A 17,446-nucleotide genomic window follows, 5' to 3' on the forward strand; every position below is an offset into this window, starting at 1 on the left:
GTCATTAAAAAAAACACACCAGTTGTTATCTGAAGGCAGACAATATGAGGAGGAAGTGTGAAGAGTTATTAACCTTTGATTGTAGTTGTAGATATGAGGCAGGGCCGAGAAAGGAGAGAGAGGAAATGAGGATGTCCAAAAGTGGAATGGAAGACATGAAAGAGAGCGAGATGAAACTGTATTGATCGCTGTGGGGAAATGAGGCGGTGGCAGCCGCGAAACTAATAGGCGACAGCAAGGAAATAAAGGTAAGAGTCAAAAGACGAATAACAGGCAGAGGAATATATTATTATAAAGTGGAAGTACATAAATATCCCACAGCCTGATGGAAGGATCACATTAAAGAAGCATTCTTCACTTTGACATCTGTTCTGTACACACAGCTTCTGTTTTAAGTCTGGATTTTTTTTAAATATGAAAAACACTTTATATTAGAACGAGAGGCGAGGAGATGGGAAAGAGCATGAGACAAAGTTTCAATTCGCAGGGGTGGTGAAGAGGAAATGAATACGGATACAAGCTGGGGAGAGAGAAATATTTCATTGTCTGACTCCCCGAGGAGCAACCTGGGAGAATGAGCGGAGATGAGAGAGGAGGAAGGCCTTTAGAAGGAGTAATAGAGGAGGATTTCTTTTTATAACCTGCCTTCCACTGACACAGAATATGTCTGAGGTCCTTTGAACACTGAACAAACTTCTTCGTCTTGCGGTGTATTCATTTTTATTTATTTATACAGGACAAGGACGAGCAGCAGCCTTTGACCTTTGGATTATTTAAAGTCAGTTTCCGTTGGATTTCCCTCAGTATCTCCTCGTTCCTGCCTCTTTCTTGTCTTTTCTGTTTATACCTTCATCCTTCTTTACCTTTAATGTCTCTAGTCTGTGTTTAGTATTTGCTTTACGATTGTTTTCTACTTTGAAGCTTAGTTTTCTTTTCATATCCTGTGCAGATTTTACTTGTTTCATGGTTTTCACTTGTGTCTAGTCCCACTTGCTGTTATTTGTCAATCAACCTTCAGTATATAAATATTCCTGTCCTCCTTCTTGTGTCTACCTCTTGTGATTTGTTAGATTTTATGCTTTTTATATTTCTTTATCAGCACCTTTTGTTGGAATTCACTCCATCACGTGTTCTGTATTTTCTACTTTCACCTCGTGGCAGAATTGGTAGCAGTGTGGTTTCCTTGCATGGACTCAGCTGTTAAATGTGGTCACAAATTAAAATTAGAGGTTTTAGGAGCTTACGATTTAGGAGGTTTGCCTGCTTTGTATCCATGTGTTTGGGATCTTTGTCCTGTTAGAACACTCATTTGTGTTTCAACCATCCTGCTGTTGATTTGAGGTGAAGTTGTCCTCCTTCATCATTCAATCCACTTTGTGCCAAAACCACTGGCAGCAAAACATCTGTAGAGCATGATGCGACCCCCCACCATGCTTGACAGCTAGTATAAAGCTCTTGGGTTTGAAAGCCTCACCTTTGTTCTAAAAGAATACATGTTGTCATTGTGGCAAAATATCTATTGTTGTGCCATCTGACTGTAAAACTACATAAGTACACTTTAAAAGTAGAATGGGAGGCAGAGCCTTCAGTTTTCAGGCCCCTCTTCTGTGGAACCAGCTTCCAGTTTGGATTCGGGAGACAGACACTATCTCTACTTTCAAGATTAGGCTTCAAACTTTCCTTTTTGCTAAAGCATATAGTTAGGGCTGGACCAGGTGACCCTGAATCCTCCCTTAGTAATGCTGATTCTCATGATTCCCATGATGCATTGAGTATTTCTTCTTCACTCTCTGCACTGAATCATATCTGTTATTAACCTCTGTCTCTCTTCCACAGCATGTCTTTATCCTGTCTTCCTTCTCTCACCCCAACCGGTCGCAGCAGATGGCCCCGCCCCTCCCTGACCCTGGTTGGAGGTTTCTTCCTGTTAAAAGGGAGTTTTTCCTTCCCACTGTCGCCAAAGTGCTGCTCATAGGGGTCATATGATTATTGGGTTTTTCTCTGTATGTAAGGGTCTACATTACAATATAAAGCACCTTGAGGCGGCTATTGTTGTGATTTGGTGCTGTATAAATAAGATTGAATTGAATAAAACACTTAAGTTGTCAACAGGAAAGCTAAATGCCTTCTAAATGGCCTGCATTTGTATAGCGCTTTTCTAGTCCATAGGACCCCAAAGCGCTTTACACTACATTCAGTCATTCACCCATTCACACACACATTCACACACTGGCGATGGCAAGCTACATTGTAGCCACAGCTGCCCTGGGGCGCACTGACAGAGGCGAGGCTGCCGGACACTAATATCTATCAAGCCTGAAGGTGTTGATTTTGGAGCAGGGGCTTCTCCGACTTCTAAGCAAAGTGATGCGAGTAATACATCGTCATCAACTGATAGCGTTTTGACCTAGAAGTCCATGAGAAAACAGGAGTGAGCTCTCTTGATACATAACTGTATTATACGCATGGCTGATGAGTTTATATCCTTAATCACTAGTTTGAAATCCTACTGAATGCAATACAATGGCTATGCTGTAATTTATGTTCCCCGTTAGAGTCAAACAGATGATCAAGCACGCTATGCTTTAGGGTGGGACTCTCTTCTGAATGAGTTGCTACAGCGTCTCCGGTTTTTTAGCCACATCCACCAACTGACGTGACTTTTATGTTCTGAGTGCTACCAGAGTTGACAAGGAGTTGAAATACAGTTGGTCAGGTTCCAAAAAAATGGGTTACTTAGTTTGAAAACACTCATCGTGATACTCCGTCATCAAACTTGCACTCAAACCCTGAATTTGAGAGGCGATGAGAAAAGTCCGAAGAGTAATGAGGAGCTGGATGTTCTCAGTCATCGGCATTCAGGGCTTTTTTCTTTGGCTTGAAGAGGCATTTCAGTATTCTCCGAACCACCTCTATGGGATCAATTTTTACTCCCTTGTTTTGCAAAGTGTAAGATTAAAGTCTAGTCCATGCTCTCTTAATGTCCAGATACAACAGTTTTAAATTGTGTTGTCTCTAATCTGTTTTTATTTGCCCTCCAGTGACACAGCTCGCTGAGAATACAAATCGATCACGGCAGGCAAAAACTATAGAAATGAGCACGGGGCTGATATACAGTAATGAGTGATTCGTCAGAAATGTTCAGTAGCAGAGAAAGGAAGTTAACCGAAGGACTGATTCACACCATCTATACAGAGCACGTCTTTATAAGAGCGCTTATCATAAAGACTAAGCACGCGGTCAAGTCAATCAGCCACAATGACATTATGTTATTAACGACTATGTATTTAATTAATTACCAGCCTCTGTTCAATGTGCAGTAATTAATATGCAGTGGGGATTAACCCTTGTGGCAGAGATCAAGGGATAAAGCAAAGGAAGCTGAAGTTTCAATTTGGTAATTCGCTCATTTGCCTGGAACAGAGGTTTCTTTAGTTCGAGCTCACTGGTGTTACAAATACAGTAACTGCTGGGATTTTAAATGAAAAAACAACATGTCAGCATGGCTTCTTAGTTTAATCAAACTACTTTATTACCAAGGGTAATGTCAGGGACATTATAATAGGAAATAATTACCAATATTCTCACCAACTTCATTACGTACACCTTGCTACTTCCAGGTTGGACCCCCTTCTTGTTTCTTTAAGTTTCTTTAAATGCAACGCGATGCTAGAAACATTCCTCAGAGATTTTGGTCAGTATTGACATGATAGCATCACTACCAACACGTGCTGCAGATTTGTCAGCTGCACATCAACGATGTAGCTCTGCCATTCCACCACATCAGAGATGTGATTGAGTTCCGGTGACTCTGGAGGCCAGTTTTAGATAGCCAAGCTTTGTGATACAGAGTTATAAAGACGTAGACGTGGTCACCAACAATACTCAGGTACGCTGTGGTGTTTGAAGAGGCTCAGCTGGTGGGATCCAAAAAATATCTCCCCACATCATTACTCCACCACCCTGACCTGAAACTACAAGGCAGGATGGATCTATGCTTTCATGTTGTTTGTGATAAATTCACCACCGAATGCCACAGAAGGAATTGAGACTGGTCTTCATGTCCTTGCTTCCCGAAAAAAATGCCAATCAACAACTGTCCAGTGCTAGTGTCCATTTTTGCTTTTCCTTGGCTGAGTTACTGTAGCTCATGGGGTAGAGCAGGTAATCTCGTGGTTTGAGCCCCGTTTGCCAAATATCCTCGGACTTGCTCTCCAATGCATCCTTTGGAGTGTGAGTCTGTGTGGATGTTAGACAACAAGCACTTAAGCATAGAAAAAAGTGTTTGTATGTATGGGAGTGAGGTATGTTGTATAAAGTGCTCTGGTGCTCAGGTAGTGTGGAAAGCGCTACATAAGAGTCAGTCCGTTTACCAAGTAGACTGCAACAAACTATCAAAGTGTGACTGAAAACAAAGCTTTATTCTTTTCTTTTTAAACAGGTATATGTGGCATCAGCACAAGCAGGATTTTCTATTTTTAATGCAAGAATGAATAACCTGTTCTAGAAGGACTTTAGAATAATAACACAATCGTACGCATATAAAAAAGTCAGTACTGTAAATTTATCTTTGTCTCCATATTAAACTCCTCTGAACTGACGTCCTGTCATTTGAAGAGCTTTAAGCTACTTTGGTCATGAAACGAAGAAAATCCTGGAATTTCTTTCCTCCCAGATAACCCGACGCCGAACTCTGAAACTAAAGTGAACTTTGCTGCTGGTTTTCTTTCTTGCCTCTTTCAACATTTCCATCTGGTGCAACTGTAGTACAGCGCCTCAGTGTTCTTTGTTCTCGGGGGAACGCAGGTCACCACCCAGGTGAATTTATTCATTAATGACGCCAGGAGCAAACTCGAGGGATGACACCAGCATCTAGAGATTGTTAGCACACATGGGTTCATCTACCATCTTATTCTTGTGCTTCTTCTGTAATCTCTGTTACTCTCACCGATGCAACTTGCATGACTTTACTCCCTGTTGTGATTTTTCTCATATAGATTTCTTATATATTGCATATAAACAGTTTCAGAGTTCTGTTATATGGATTTTCAGAAATTTATAGTGTATTTTTTTTTAACTTTCTTCTTATTTCTAGCTTTTCTCATCATGTTTGACAGGAAGGAAAAATGTGAAAATACAGGTGTGCACACTTTTAATTTACTTTGCAGTTTTTTGCTCAGGTGAATGTTTAGTAGTACTTAGCTGAACTGCAGAGCTGGGTAATAGTTCCTCACTGCAATCGATGTTTCTACACCTTTCACATAAGTATTCCTGTAATTATTTGTGCATTTTAAACTTAAAGCGGAGTGTTCAAGCAGATACACAACTTCCAGTTCAAGACTGTGTATTTAAAGAGTGGAGGAGTTCGTTATAATCTTAGCTTTAAAATACAGTTAAAAGAAACTTTAGAGGGTAATTTACAGTAGACTAAAAATATGCACAGAGCCAGTGATTAATCACACTTTGCAAGTCATATAGAAGCTTTGATTTATGGGTTTGTTTCTTACTCCACCACCACCGCCAAAAAACTCTTCAGCAATGCCGTCTCCGAGTAGTTTCTGTCTTACCTTTCTACTTTATAAACGAGAATCCCTGCTGTAATAAATAAACCAGTCAACACATCATGTTTATCTGGGTTTTAAATGCATGAAAAAAGATTTGGAAACAGAGTCTCAGCTGAGGAAATAGAGTGAAAACATGCTTCAGATTAACACTCTGAGTGCACAGAGGCTAAAGCTACGGCCACACGGGGGAAACAGTGGTTGGAGACAGCAGCACTAAAGTGGTTCCTTTGGATCTGTGACCACTCCGTCGGCTGCTGTCTTCATATGATAATAAAGCAGTAAAAAGGCGGAGCCAAACAGCTGTCGCTCTCATCGGTTTGAATGAGGTCAGTTTGGCAATTACATGCAATCTGTTTATGATAACTTTGCAAAATTTGCAATTCTGTTACTGTCTGAATCATATTCAGTATACAATATTCGGAAATTTAGTTGCTGCAGGATAGTAATTTACCTGAAGAGTTATACATAGGCACGCTGCATTCATGCATTTATACAGGAATACCACAACACAACTAGATGCTACCAATTGAAACGAGACCCTGTTCCCAAGAGCTGTGTTGCAGTTGAGTTGTGCTCATCGGCACAGACTGACTCTGCTAGAGATTACGTTAGCTGGGTTGTGTTTGCAGTCTGTGTACATTTATAGGTGATAAATGAATTTTTTAATATGTTACCAGCCTGAATTGGATCACAGTTGTTTGGAAACAGGTTGCCTCCCAACAACCAACCCAAGGTGGTTGTTGCAGCTGCTTATAATAAACTCTCCAGCCACACCAAAAGGCCTGAAAGACCAAAGACGGCAGCTAAACTCAATAACAACGTTGTTTCCAACAAAAACGCATTCACAACATTTAACCAAGTTAAGAACACTCAAAGAGGTGGGCCTATCATTGTTCTGGATAAATGAGACGCCCTCATGAACACAGAAGCTTTACAACACAAACCACTGGTTTTAAGGACAGATGACACTTTCCAAAGAAAACCTGTAAAAGAACCTGTTTCAGAAAAGTTCTGGAAAAAATCTTTGGACAGATGAAACCAAGGTGAAAAAATATGAAGTAGGAGAGAAACACTCACATTCTCAGTATACTGCATCACCTGTTAGTTACGGTGGATTTAGTTTGTATGTGTGGCTGCCAGTGGAACTGCTGATAGAAACAGGATGACTTCTGATGTGTACAGAGCTGTTCTCTCTGCTCAGACTCAGAAAACAGAGCAAACCTGATCAGACAGCAAATAACGACCCAAAACAAACTGCTAAAGATCCATGGTTTTGGATTCTTTTGCGTCAAAAGATCCAATCCACGAGTTTCTCAGTGCAAAGAAATGGGATATTCTTCGATTGTCACGTTTGTCATCTGATTCGTATCCAGCAGAGCAGGTTTTGCATTATTAAATAGCAAACAGAATGCAGAGAGACCCACAAACAGGGAACAACTGTGGGTGACTACAGTCAAAGCCTGACGGAGAACATCAAGCGAGGAAACTCAACATTTGGTGATGTCCATCATTTGTAGACTTCAGGCAGTCGCTGACTGCAAAGAATCCAAGTATTCGTTAGCTACGCTTCATTCAGAACAAAACCTCCCATTCTCTCGTTGTGGTATCAGCTAAAACCTTTGTTACGTTCTGGTCCCGGCAAGCAATCAAACGCAACAAAAGTTTTGCCCCACTCACTTCCCACCCACGCACAAACCCCAACAAAGACACCTTTGTCAAGTATTTAAGCAGCCATTTATTTTCATCGGCAGTGAGCAATGCCAAAACAATAAACAAAACCCCCTAAAACCCACTCCCTACACTTCCCTAGAAAAAAAGAAAAACAAAAATAAAAAGACAAGTCTCTTACCTAATTACCTAACGAAAAACAGGAGAAAACTTGTTCAACAAAAGAAACGGCTTCTCACGCCTACTAGGCTGCGACAGTGAAAGTTATACAGCAAAGGTACAAAAAAAAAAAAAAAAGTGACCGCCACTTGTTAACCTATTTACAATTATTTACATGGCAAGGCTAGAGGTACACGTGAATACTCCAGCCTGCACTACAATAACAACACACACAACTCCGTGATCGAGTCAACGGGGTTCCCCAAAAGCACTGCCAGGTGTCTGTCATCCGGACGTTAAGTACTGGAGGTGGTCCATCAATTATCCAATCCGAGGATAGGCAAAGACTCCACCCGGATACTTAGCAGCCACGCCTAGGTGTCCACCTTCTAGGAGAGGGAAAAAGAAAGAAAAGGGAAAATACCACCAACCATCCTCCGGTGGGATGCACAATACCAACAAACACATCACTGGGTCATAACAGTTTCCCCCACCCAAAAAAAATCAAACATCCAACCCCACACAAAGATGTTTGATTTAAGCCCTAGAGAGGGCATCAGCCATAACGTTCTCTAAGCCCTTTTTATATCGGATCTCAATGTTGAAGTCCTGAAGGAGTAGGGACCAACGCATAAGGCGCTGGTTGCTGTTTTGCATCCGAGATAGAAACTGGAGAGGGTTATGGTCAGAGAACACAATGGTTGGAACAGGACTAGATCCCAGGTACACTTCAAAGTGCTGCAAGGCCAATAGCAAGGCTAAGGCTTCCTTTTCAATCGTGCTGTAATGCAGTTGGTGTTTTAGAAATTTTCTAGAAAAGAAGCAGACTGGGTGGTCAATGCCATTGTCATCCTCCTGCACGAGCACTGCACCTGCCCCCAAAACACTGGCGTCCACCTCAATTTCCCGAAACGCCGGCACCATTTTGATGTGTTTACTCACATCAAAGCCACCACCTGGCATCGGGGCCGGTGGCTGCGGAGATGGCGACTGCGGGGATGATGACTCCGGGGAGGGTACCTGCGGGGATGGTGACTGCGGGGCTAACCGAGGTACAGGAGGACTGGCAGACACAGAGGCTCCCCTCTCTACCTCCAGAGCCCTGATCCTCAAGTGCATAGCGTCCACCTCCAACTGCTGTTTCTTTAGCTCCACCTCCTTAATGCGCAGCGTTAACCGCAGCTCCTCCACAGAAGGGCTAGGTGGAAAAGGGAGATTTTTCAGTGGGGCAGAAACACCAGCAACAGCCCCCAGCTCAACCCCCCCCGCAGGACCCGGCTCACCAAACAACCCCCTGTCCGTCAACTGGACACACAGGAGCTCCCTAAGCTCTTTCTTCTTCGCAGTCAACGGCACCGTCACATCAAAGAATTCAGCAACAAGCAAGAGGTCAGCCTTTTTACACCTGTCCAACTTCTCCGCAGACGGGCTCAGAGTGAAGTCCTCCAACTTAAACTCCATCCTAACACACACACACACACACACCCCCCACACAAGAAAAAAACCGCCAACCAAGAAAACAAGCCACAAAAAGAACCACCAAAGGGACGAGCCCCCAATATGTTACACCCTAGCCTAAGCAACTGGCGTGCAACGCAGGAAAATAAAAATAAGGAAAAAACACACGACAAAAAAACCCACTAAGGCTCTCCACCAAATTCCCAAAACGGAAGTGTCTCAAAACGAAAGTATTGACAAAACCCATTTACAGCTATTTACAACAAACTATTTATTTACAACACGGGGGGAGATCGCGACCATGACATACTGAAACACAAGGCTTAAATACATAGAAGGAGCAATCAGGGAATGGACCACAGGAGGGAAACACAGCGGGGGCAAATTAGACCTGACGAGACAAGGAAACGTAAACTGAACACACTAAGATAACACAGACTTTCAAAGTAAAACAGGAAATACATGACAGTCACGGAAAAACAAAACACTGACAACACCGAATCGTAACACCTTCCATGTGGAAAAAAAACCATCACGTATTTTATCCACAACCAGCGTGGTGACAGGAAGACAGGAAGTGTACAGAGCGCTCCTGTTTAGGTTTGACTGTCGTGAGGCGTTCTGACATCTCTGCAGCTTCCTGTAGAGATCGGCTTGTACCTCTGAGTGGTTTTGTCAAGATGTGAAGCCGAGTGGGCTGATCTTTTTTTAATCCTCATGCAGAAATTTTGAACAGCCACAGCATGCAGAGAGGGGCCGTAGTGTTCGAGTGTCAGATCCACTTACTTTGTGCTCCATTCACAGCACTGGTTTCAGAGTGGCTGTTCTCACGTTTTTCTTCAATTCTTCAGACTGTTTTTGTTTTTTCATTACACGTAAGTTCAGGTCACTGTGGAGGAACCGCAAAGACATAAAAATGGGTAATAGAGTACTGTGCGCACAAGTCTTGATTTAGCCCTCATGTTTTAAATATTTAGCTAGAAAAACATGAAACGTGTGCAAACACAGATGGAAATAGAGGATAAAAGGCAAAAACAGAGCTTGTACAATTCTAACAAGCTTGAAAGTCAATATTTGGCTTGACCACTGTTGCTCACTCAACACTTGGAAGCAAAATATAGAGATAGCACAGTACTCTACATCCACTTTCAACTTTTTTCCCAATTTGTAACTTTTCTGGACATCTTGAAACCTGTGGCTTATTCTAACTACAAATTGTTGACGTCTTGGTGAATTAGGTATAAAAAAAATGTTGGTATAATTTAAGATCGTTGAAGGAATTGAAGACATGTTAGCAGCGATTCAGAGGTCTGGAACCTCCACTGTCATTCACAAATAGAAGTGGATAATCCATTCATTTGGTTTTTCTGTTAGCTGAACAGATGCTCCACGTACCCAAAACGGCCTTCACATAATTCTATACAACTGTTTATTCATAGAAACAAATATTTACTGGTAAAAGTAATGCTGTAAATGTCTGTAATGCAGTAGTCTAATGAGCAGATTTCCTTACATAAATATGTTAGTTTGACGTGAATCAAGTTTTTAAAACGTTTCCACTTTCAGTCTGATACTGATGAGCACTGGCTGTGGGTGTATTTACTAATAGAACTTATACAACTGCTGAATTTAATCTTTATTTTCTGATACACCTGTTAACTTGGTGCTTGGTTTCCATGTAAACCTTGAAGGCTCCTGTGCCATATGTATCATGTAAACTATTCACCACCCATCACACATGAATCGGTGCTCTTCCTTACCCTGTTAGAGTTCACTTCAGCCCCTCACCCTGAACGTTGTACCTGCCGTTTGTAAGCTGCTGCCTCTGTATGTTTCCAGGCTGGAGTCTCCCACCCGCTCTCTGCTGATGGAGGCCCCGAAGGGAATCCAGATCCTGGCTGAGGCCGGAGACATCCAGGCCATCTGCAGGAGCGAGCTGCGACTGGAGTCCAAAGACGGAGAGGTACTGTGTGTCCACCGAAGCAGGAGTTTATGGGGTTATGTTGGGTTTAATACAACTGGGATGTTATTTTCTGCATTTTGGCATGAGATCTCACCACACCAGGGTCTCGGGGTAAGAATAAGTCTGACGAGTCAAGAAAGCCAAAGAGTCAAGAGTTCAGACCCTGTTAAACCACAATTAAACATTTTACCTAAACTATCTGTTGCAATTTATGGACCCACTTCTAGCTTGATTTCTGCAGAATTAGTATCTGCAATTTTTGGTTGCTTGCTTACATGTGTAAGTGCAACATAATGTACAATATGACATATTTTTCTGAAGAGTGCCTTTGAATCAGAAAGGATCTCAGCATTTTTTAAAAACCAAAAAGCCACTAAAAGTGGAATTTTTGTGTTTTTTCTTCACAAAGATGAGAAAAAACTTTTCAACCACCAACTGCATCTATTTGCATTGACCTCCATTCTCAAGATTCCCAGGAATGAAACTAGGCTGCTATTTTTATAAAATTCTGAAAGATATTTAAAGACGACACCCACACTCCATCCACAGCCTGTTTACCACGCTGCCATCTGGCAGATAAACACAAGTATCTGCTGCTGTACCACCAAACTTGTTCCTGAGGCTGAAAGATTTACTGAACTCGTCCTGAACTTTGCTGTGAGAAGAAGCATTTTCATCTTTTTATTCATTTGTATTTTTTTCTTTAGTAGCTTTCAGCGATTAAAAGAATAATTGATTAATCGCTGTTAAGATTTCTCTGCTTCTGCTCATCACTCTCTTCGTTATGAAAATGACAGTTTTTTAATGAGTGTTATTTGTCTCATTTGGAGTTTTGTTCATTCATTTCTAATCGACTTTAACGAACTCCACCAAACAGGGCCAGCAGGCTAGTTTGAAGCTTCCCATACTAACCTCATTAAAATGGTGCCAGCAGAAGTGACTGTATGTATGAATGTATTCCAACACAGTTTCAATTAGCTAAAAAAAATCCCAGCGAATAATAAATATTCTTTATTTTCTTATACTGAGCCTTCAGGTCATCGTCGATCTGAAACACGGCGTCTCTTTTTAAGGACTAGAGGAAAGAAAAAAATCGATTATATTCACTTTCAGTTCCATGTTACCCTCTTAGATGCTGGTAGACTTGCATTATTTACAATTCAAGATAATACAGTAAACGTATTCATACATGTGCTCTCCTCAGATCAAAACCTCCTTTCATTTATAGCCAGCTTTCTGCTGATTGGTTGCCCTTTCTGATTAACATGCACGTGGGTGGGGCTGACTGCATTAGCATCACATTGCCATTGACTCTGCCTGCACAGTATGAATGCTGCAACCTGTGCAGGATTCATTATAGCGCTACATAGATTCACATAGCCTGTTTGCCCTTGTGTATCTAACTTCCTCTCTTTTAAAAATCTGTGCCTGCACTGTTAGCCATCAAGCACACAATGAGTGGTTTGAGGTAAAAACTTCTTCCTGTCTTTGAGTCCTGTTACTCTAAAAGTGGTTTTTGCACAAAGCTCTCGCTCTGCGCACCGACAACAAGTTAACAAATTAACTTTTCTTGTCCTGCGGCCATGCTGGCTGATGGGGATCCATCTCAATTCAGCATTTTCTCCTGTCCAAACTTATTTTTAGCAAACATCGATCCAAACAATAGCTGGCTTCCTTCGCCAACATGGGCTGGCGTTCTCATAATGGCTGGTGGCAATTTCCCACATGCTGGCCGTGCACCAGGATCTGTAAGAGCCTCGCGGAAAAAAGAGAACATAAGATGATTGGTGGTCTGTTTTATACTCTCTCATCCTCCTTTTACTAATTACTTCCCCACAGTGTCTCCTATGTGCTGCTAGCTTCCATTTCCATCCATCTTTCCAGTTTTCCGTCCTTCCTTCCTCCTTTCTCTGCCCTCTTTCTGTCGTAAACTTTGCTTGTTTACCCCCCCACCTTCCAAATTCGTTCATCCACTCATGCTGCTTCCTTCCTTCTTTCATCCTTTCCTTCCTGCTCCTAAATTCCCCCAACCATCCCCTGATTCGTTACACACATCAGTCTTCACATTCATCACGGCCGGCTGCGCTGATAAAAGGATTTCCCTCCTTAGGTTGCACCAGTCGTGTCATGTCAAATCTGCTAAAATCAGCGGAGGAGGATTAGGAAGAAGAAAGTGTTTAAAAGTTTCCCACAAAAACTGTTTCGTACATTAAGACAGACTGCTGATATGAGATGGACACAGGGAGGGAGGGAGGGCGGGCGGGAGGCGGTCTCAGGAAGGTGCCCTTGAATCCAGTTTAGTCCAATTAAATGCAACCGCAGCGGCCATGCTGCTGCCGCGTCTTCTCACAGATTTCATGGATGTGTGGTCAGAAATGAGGCTGTTGGACTAACGGTGGGCAGTGCATATAATTAGAATCGCGTTCTCACACTCCATTAGGGTTGCAAATGTCCATTTGTCAAACCTCTGTCTAACACACATTCACGCTCCCCCTCTCTCCTCAGGCGCCGCCACTGCAATTACAGAAAGGTTTTGGCTATTAGACACCCACAGACCACACAGGCAGATAATGAAATAGAGTCGTGCACACTCTTCTCGAAGCATTTTTTTAAAGCACGCAAAGAACGACCCGTAATTCCCGAGCGCACATGCGCAGTGACTTAAGGCGTCCTTGTTACAGCCATCTGGACAGGCTGCACTTCACATGTGTAGCTGCTGGCATGTTTAATTACAAGGACGCTGCATCAAGTGTGAGCTGAACACCGGTGCTGTCATAGTTCAACCTTAATTGACTCTCTGTTGGTTATCCACCAAGGTGAGACAGACCAGTGCAGATTTACATCACAGCCCGCACCAGTTAGCAAGAAAGGCCACGCAGTCTGTCTGAGACGGGCAAGGAAGACACTGGCAGTTACACAAGAAAGTCATCACATGCAAGCACAAACTGTTGTGAAGCCCGCGGAGATGCATTTAAACATTTTCATCACGAGACCCTCGGAAGCTGTTTTCTCTCTGACAGAATACAGAGAAACAAACTAGAAGCTAAGTTCGGATGCACAAGAGTCTGAAACCATAACTGTACATACATTTACAAAAAGAAACGTTACCTTGTCGAATCTATAAACTCAACAAATGTGGGTGTTTGTTAAGTGTTGGTGTCGTTGCTCCAAAAAGTAATTTATTACACATCACACGTGAGTAAATGTCGGTCTTAGCCCATCCTAAAAGTGTTCATTTGTGGAACCAGGGTTCTCTCTTTTGAGATACGTGGACAAAAGTATTAGGCCACATATTTTTTCACTTCCCAGTTCCATTGACATGGGTGTAAAAAATCGAGCGCCTAGCCATGCAGTCTGCCTTTGCAAACATTTCCCAAAGAATGTCTTGTTGTAAAGCGCTCAATGAATTCGTGCATGGTACTGTAATAGGATGCCACAGCAAGGTCCGTAAAAGCATGGCTGGATGATTTTGGTGTGGAAAAACGTGTAGAGCCCTGACTTCAAACCCATCAACCACCTTTGGGATGAACTACAATGGAAATGGCAAGCGTGGGCTCCACATACAACATCCAGTGTCTGACCTCACAAAAGCTTTTCTGGATAAACTGACAAAAATTCCCACAGGCATGCTTCAAAATCTTGTAGAAATTCTTCACAGAAGAGTGGAAGCTGCAGTAGGGGCACGGCTTTTGGAAAAGCTAGTGTAGATGTGGCCCGATGTTTTTGCTCATATAGTGCGTGGCTCACTTGGATGGATTTACCATCATATCTTCACAAATATGCACATCAGACAAAGATAATAAAAACTGCAGATGTATGCATTATACAGGACTGATAACAACCATTAAAGAAATATTAGCTTAGCCATTAGGTGATGTCTTCCTCCTAACAGCAGGTACCTATCACCATTTAGCAGGGTGGTCGTTCCACCCTGCTAAATGGAAGTAATATGCGGTGTGTTGAGGGCTAAAAAAGCCACAGAAGTCAGCATCGGGGAAAAAGGGTAAGTGATAATATAGCTCATGCAGAGAACATTTGTATTCCTACGGGAGTCTTTTCCCTCCAAGCTGCAGGAAGCAACAGAAAACCTCTGGAGACATGAAATAAAACCGAACTGATACCTTGACCTCACCTCACCTTTACCTGCCCAACCTGTTTGTACTGTTGCCCATCACAAGCACACAGACACACGAATTTATCCCGCCGCCCACACACACATTTACACACAGGTTCTGGAGTGTCTCACACCGTCTGCCCCTCGTGGTGAAAGATTTGTTCAACAGCAGCTGTCTGAGGAAGTCAGCTGAGACTCTGCTTTAAAAGTGTTCCAGGTCATTTGATGGCGATGCCTCCCCGAGGTGCACCGTAATGGCTCCTTTACCTTTTTATGGCTGGAGAGCTCCTCCTGTCCGCAGCCGGTGCAACACCAGCCTCATACGAGCCCCGGGAGGATGGGGGGAGGAGGGGATTCATGCAGCGGTGGTTTGTGGCTGTGCAGACCGAGAGAGATGGTTTGTTCCAATCAATGAGGGGAGTAAAATGAGTTATGGGTTAATGTGTTTATGGAGCGGCTTGCAGAACAACTTTTCTTAGGTTTTGCTCTCCTTTTATTGCTCAGGAGACGAGAGGAATAACTTTTGAATGAGCCGACTGTAAACTTGTAGAGGGCTTTTTTGCTTTTTATTTACCCTGTTTGGGACTCTCTGCCAACAAAATACTTGAAAATATCCCAAAATAAAACTCTGTTCATCTGGATTTGGGGCCTCCTCAAACAAAACACCTGCTGTAGAGGGCAATTTAGTTTACAGTGAAGTCTAAGTGCTGAGGAGAAATATGATCAGGCAACCAGTTAAACAACTTCTAGTTTTACCTTCAGGTTTGATTGGTCCAAAGCACAGTGTGGTTTCCTAATAAGTGCACATTTTTTAGTTTTCCAAATTTCAAACCTCCTAGATGGACCTAATGGCCAAGGAGCCAGACAGTTTTTAATGCTCTTGTTCAGTAGTTCTCCAGGGTTTCTGAAGGTCTTTCAAATGTTTTCTTTTACCATTTGCTGCTTTTTCAGTCATTTCCTTCAGTCAAGTCCTTGTACCTGACCATTTTCTGAGGAATTTTCTTTTGTTGTCTGCTGATGTTTGTTGAATTCTTCAATATCTTCAAGAACTTTTTACTAGCAGTCTGTTGCTAAACACATTTTTCCCATTTCTTTAGCTGATATTTTTGCAACAACAATGTAATTCCCAAGGAGCTATTAGTCACAAACACCGCACACAATGCCGAGATATGTAGTGTGTCCTTAAAAATTTGAGGAAACTGGACAAGTGGAGATCAGAAGAAGTCTAAAAACTATTTACAGCAGACAAGGAGAATCTGAAAGTGATTTCCTTAAAGGCCCTGACACAGGATGTATCTGGTCCTTCAGTTGAGCAATCTACAATTTTTTTCAAAGCATCATCAAATGGAAGTGGCTTCCTTTAGAATAGACCAAGAAGCCAATCTTAAGGATGGGAAACAGGGAGAAAAGGATGAGGTATGAAAATCTGACAGATGTCCAAGATCATCTTGACAGAACAGAGCAAAAGGCAGCCAATATCCAAAGAAAAGCTTTCAATGCGCTTCTAGAAGACTGGAGAACTATTCCTGAGGACTAAATTTCAGAAGGCTTCCCCAAAGAGCTCAGGCTGTGCTGAGGAATTAAGGTGGTCAGTCCAAATACTTTACAAATGCTGTGTTTTGCCTTATATGGTGTATTTCGATGTATCTTTGCAGGTTTTAATAAATCTCTGCACCTATTTCCAATTTTCCTAGCAAAATAGAAAGAAATGATGGGTGGTATAAGACTACAACACTGTACTGTATTTGCTATGTTTAGCATGTTAATCACAACTACATTTGGTCACCAAGAAGTCTTTCTCTTCTCTCCTGAACTCAGCCAGTCCTCAGCTAAACTGAATCGCTCTTCTTCTCTTGTCACTCTTAGCTTCCCGTCAAAGTAAATCATTCACTCGTTCTCCTTGGCTTTTATTTTCCTTCTCAGGACTTCTGACTCACATAAATAGTGTCTGAAACTCCTGACACCTTCGCTCTCCCCTTCGTTGGTTGCATAGAATGTTAAGTGACCTGGATACTCAACTGCAGCAACTATCCAGTTTTTCTGACTTGAGATTTTTCCTCCCACATTTCCCAGTGTTTTCCAGCCCTTTCAGTGGACATGAGTGGAATGAATTGTAAAGGTCATGTGTTGGATTTGAAGTTAACAGCATCGCTGCACAGTAGAGTCATATTTATGATAAAAGTCACTGAGATTGCTCCTGCCTGGCATCATCTGTGCAGAAATCTCTCTAGATTGAGGCGGTGTTGTCCTACAGGATACTGCAGAGGCATGCCTTTTACCAAAATGTCATCAGTTTTAATCCCTGAAGGAGGAGAAAAGATAAAGATGAAGAGTAAAAGTAAATTTGTCAAAGCTGAGAAAAGCTGGAAACAGAGTTTAAGAGGTTTAGAAAACAGTTCTGCGTGTCTGCAGGTCAGATGATCACAAAGGTTCTTGTTGTTGGTATATACCAACAACGTATATGTATAAGATTTACACCTATTTTTCACTCATCCATCCTCAATCATACAAGTCAGAAAA

General features: G+C 42.2%; 1 protein-coding gene across 5 annotated transcripts in view; it reads left to right on the forward strand.

Moving 5' to 3' along the window:
• Window positions 1-17,446, forward strand: part of sgcd (sarcoglycan, delta (dystrophin-associated glycoprotein)) — a 431,163-nt gene that overhangs the window by 405,936 nt on the left and 7,781 nt on the right. For all 5 annotated transcript variants that reach the window (XM_024804094.2, XM_004556829.4, XM_024804093.2 and 2 more), the window contains one exon: window positions 10,689-10,812. In XM_024804094.2, the coding sequence (XP_024659862.1) occupies window positions 10,689-10,812 (124 nt within the window). The remainder of the gene's footprint in view (window positions 1-10,688; window positions 10,813-17,446) is intronic.

This window comes from Maylandia zebra, linkage group LG10 (genome assembly GCF_041146795.1).
Source record: "Maylandia zebra isolate NMK-2024a linkage group LG10, Mzebra_GT3a, whole genome shotgun sequence".
NCBI classification, from domain to species: Eukaryota; Metazoa; Chordata; class Actinopteri; order Cichliformes; family Cichlidae; genus Maylandia; species Maylandia zebra.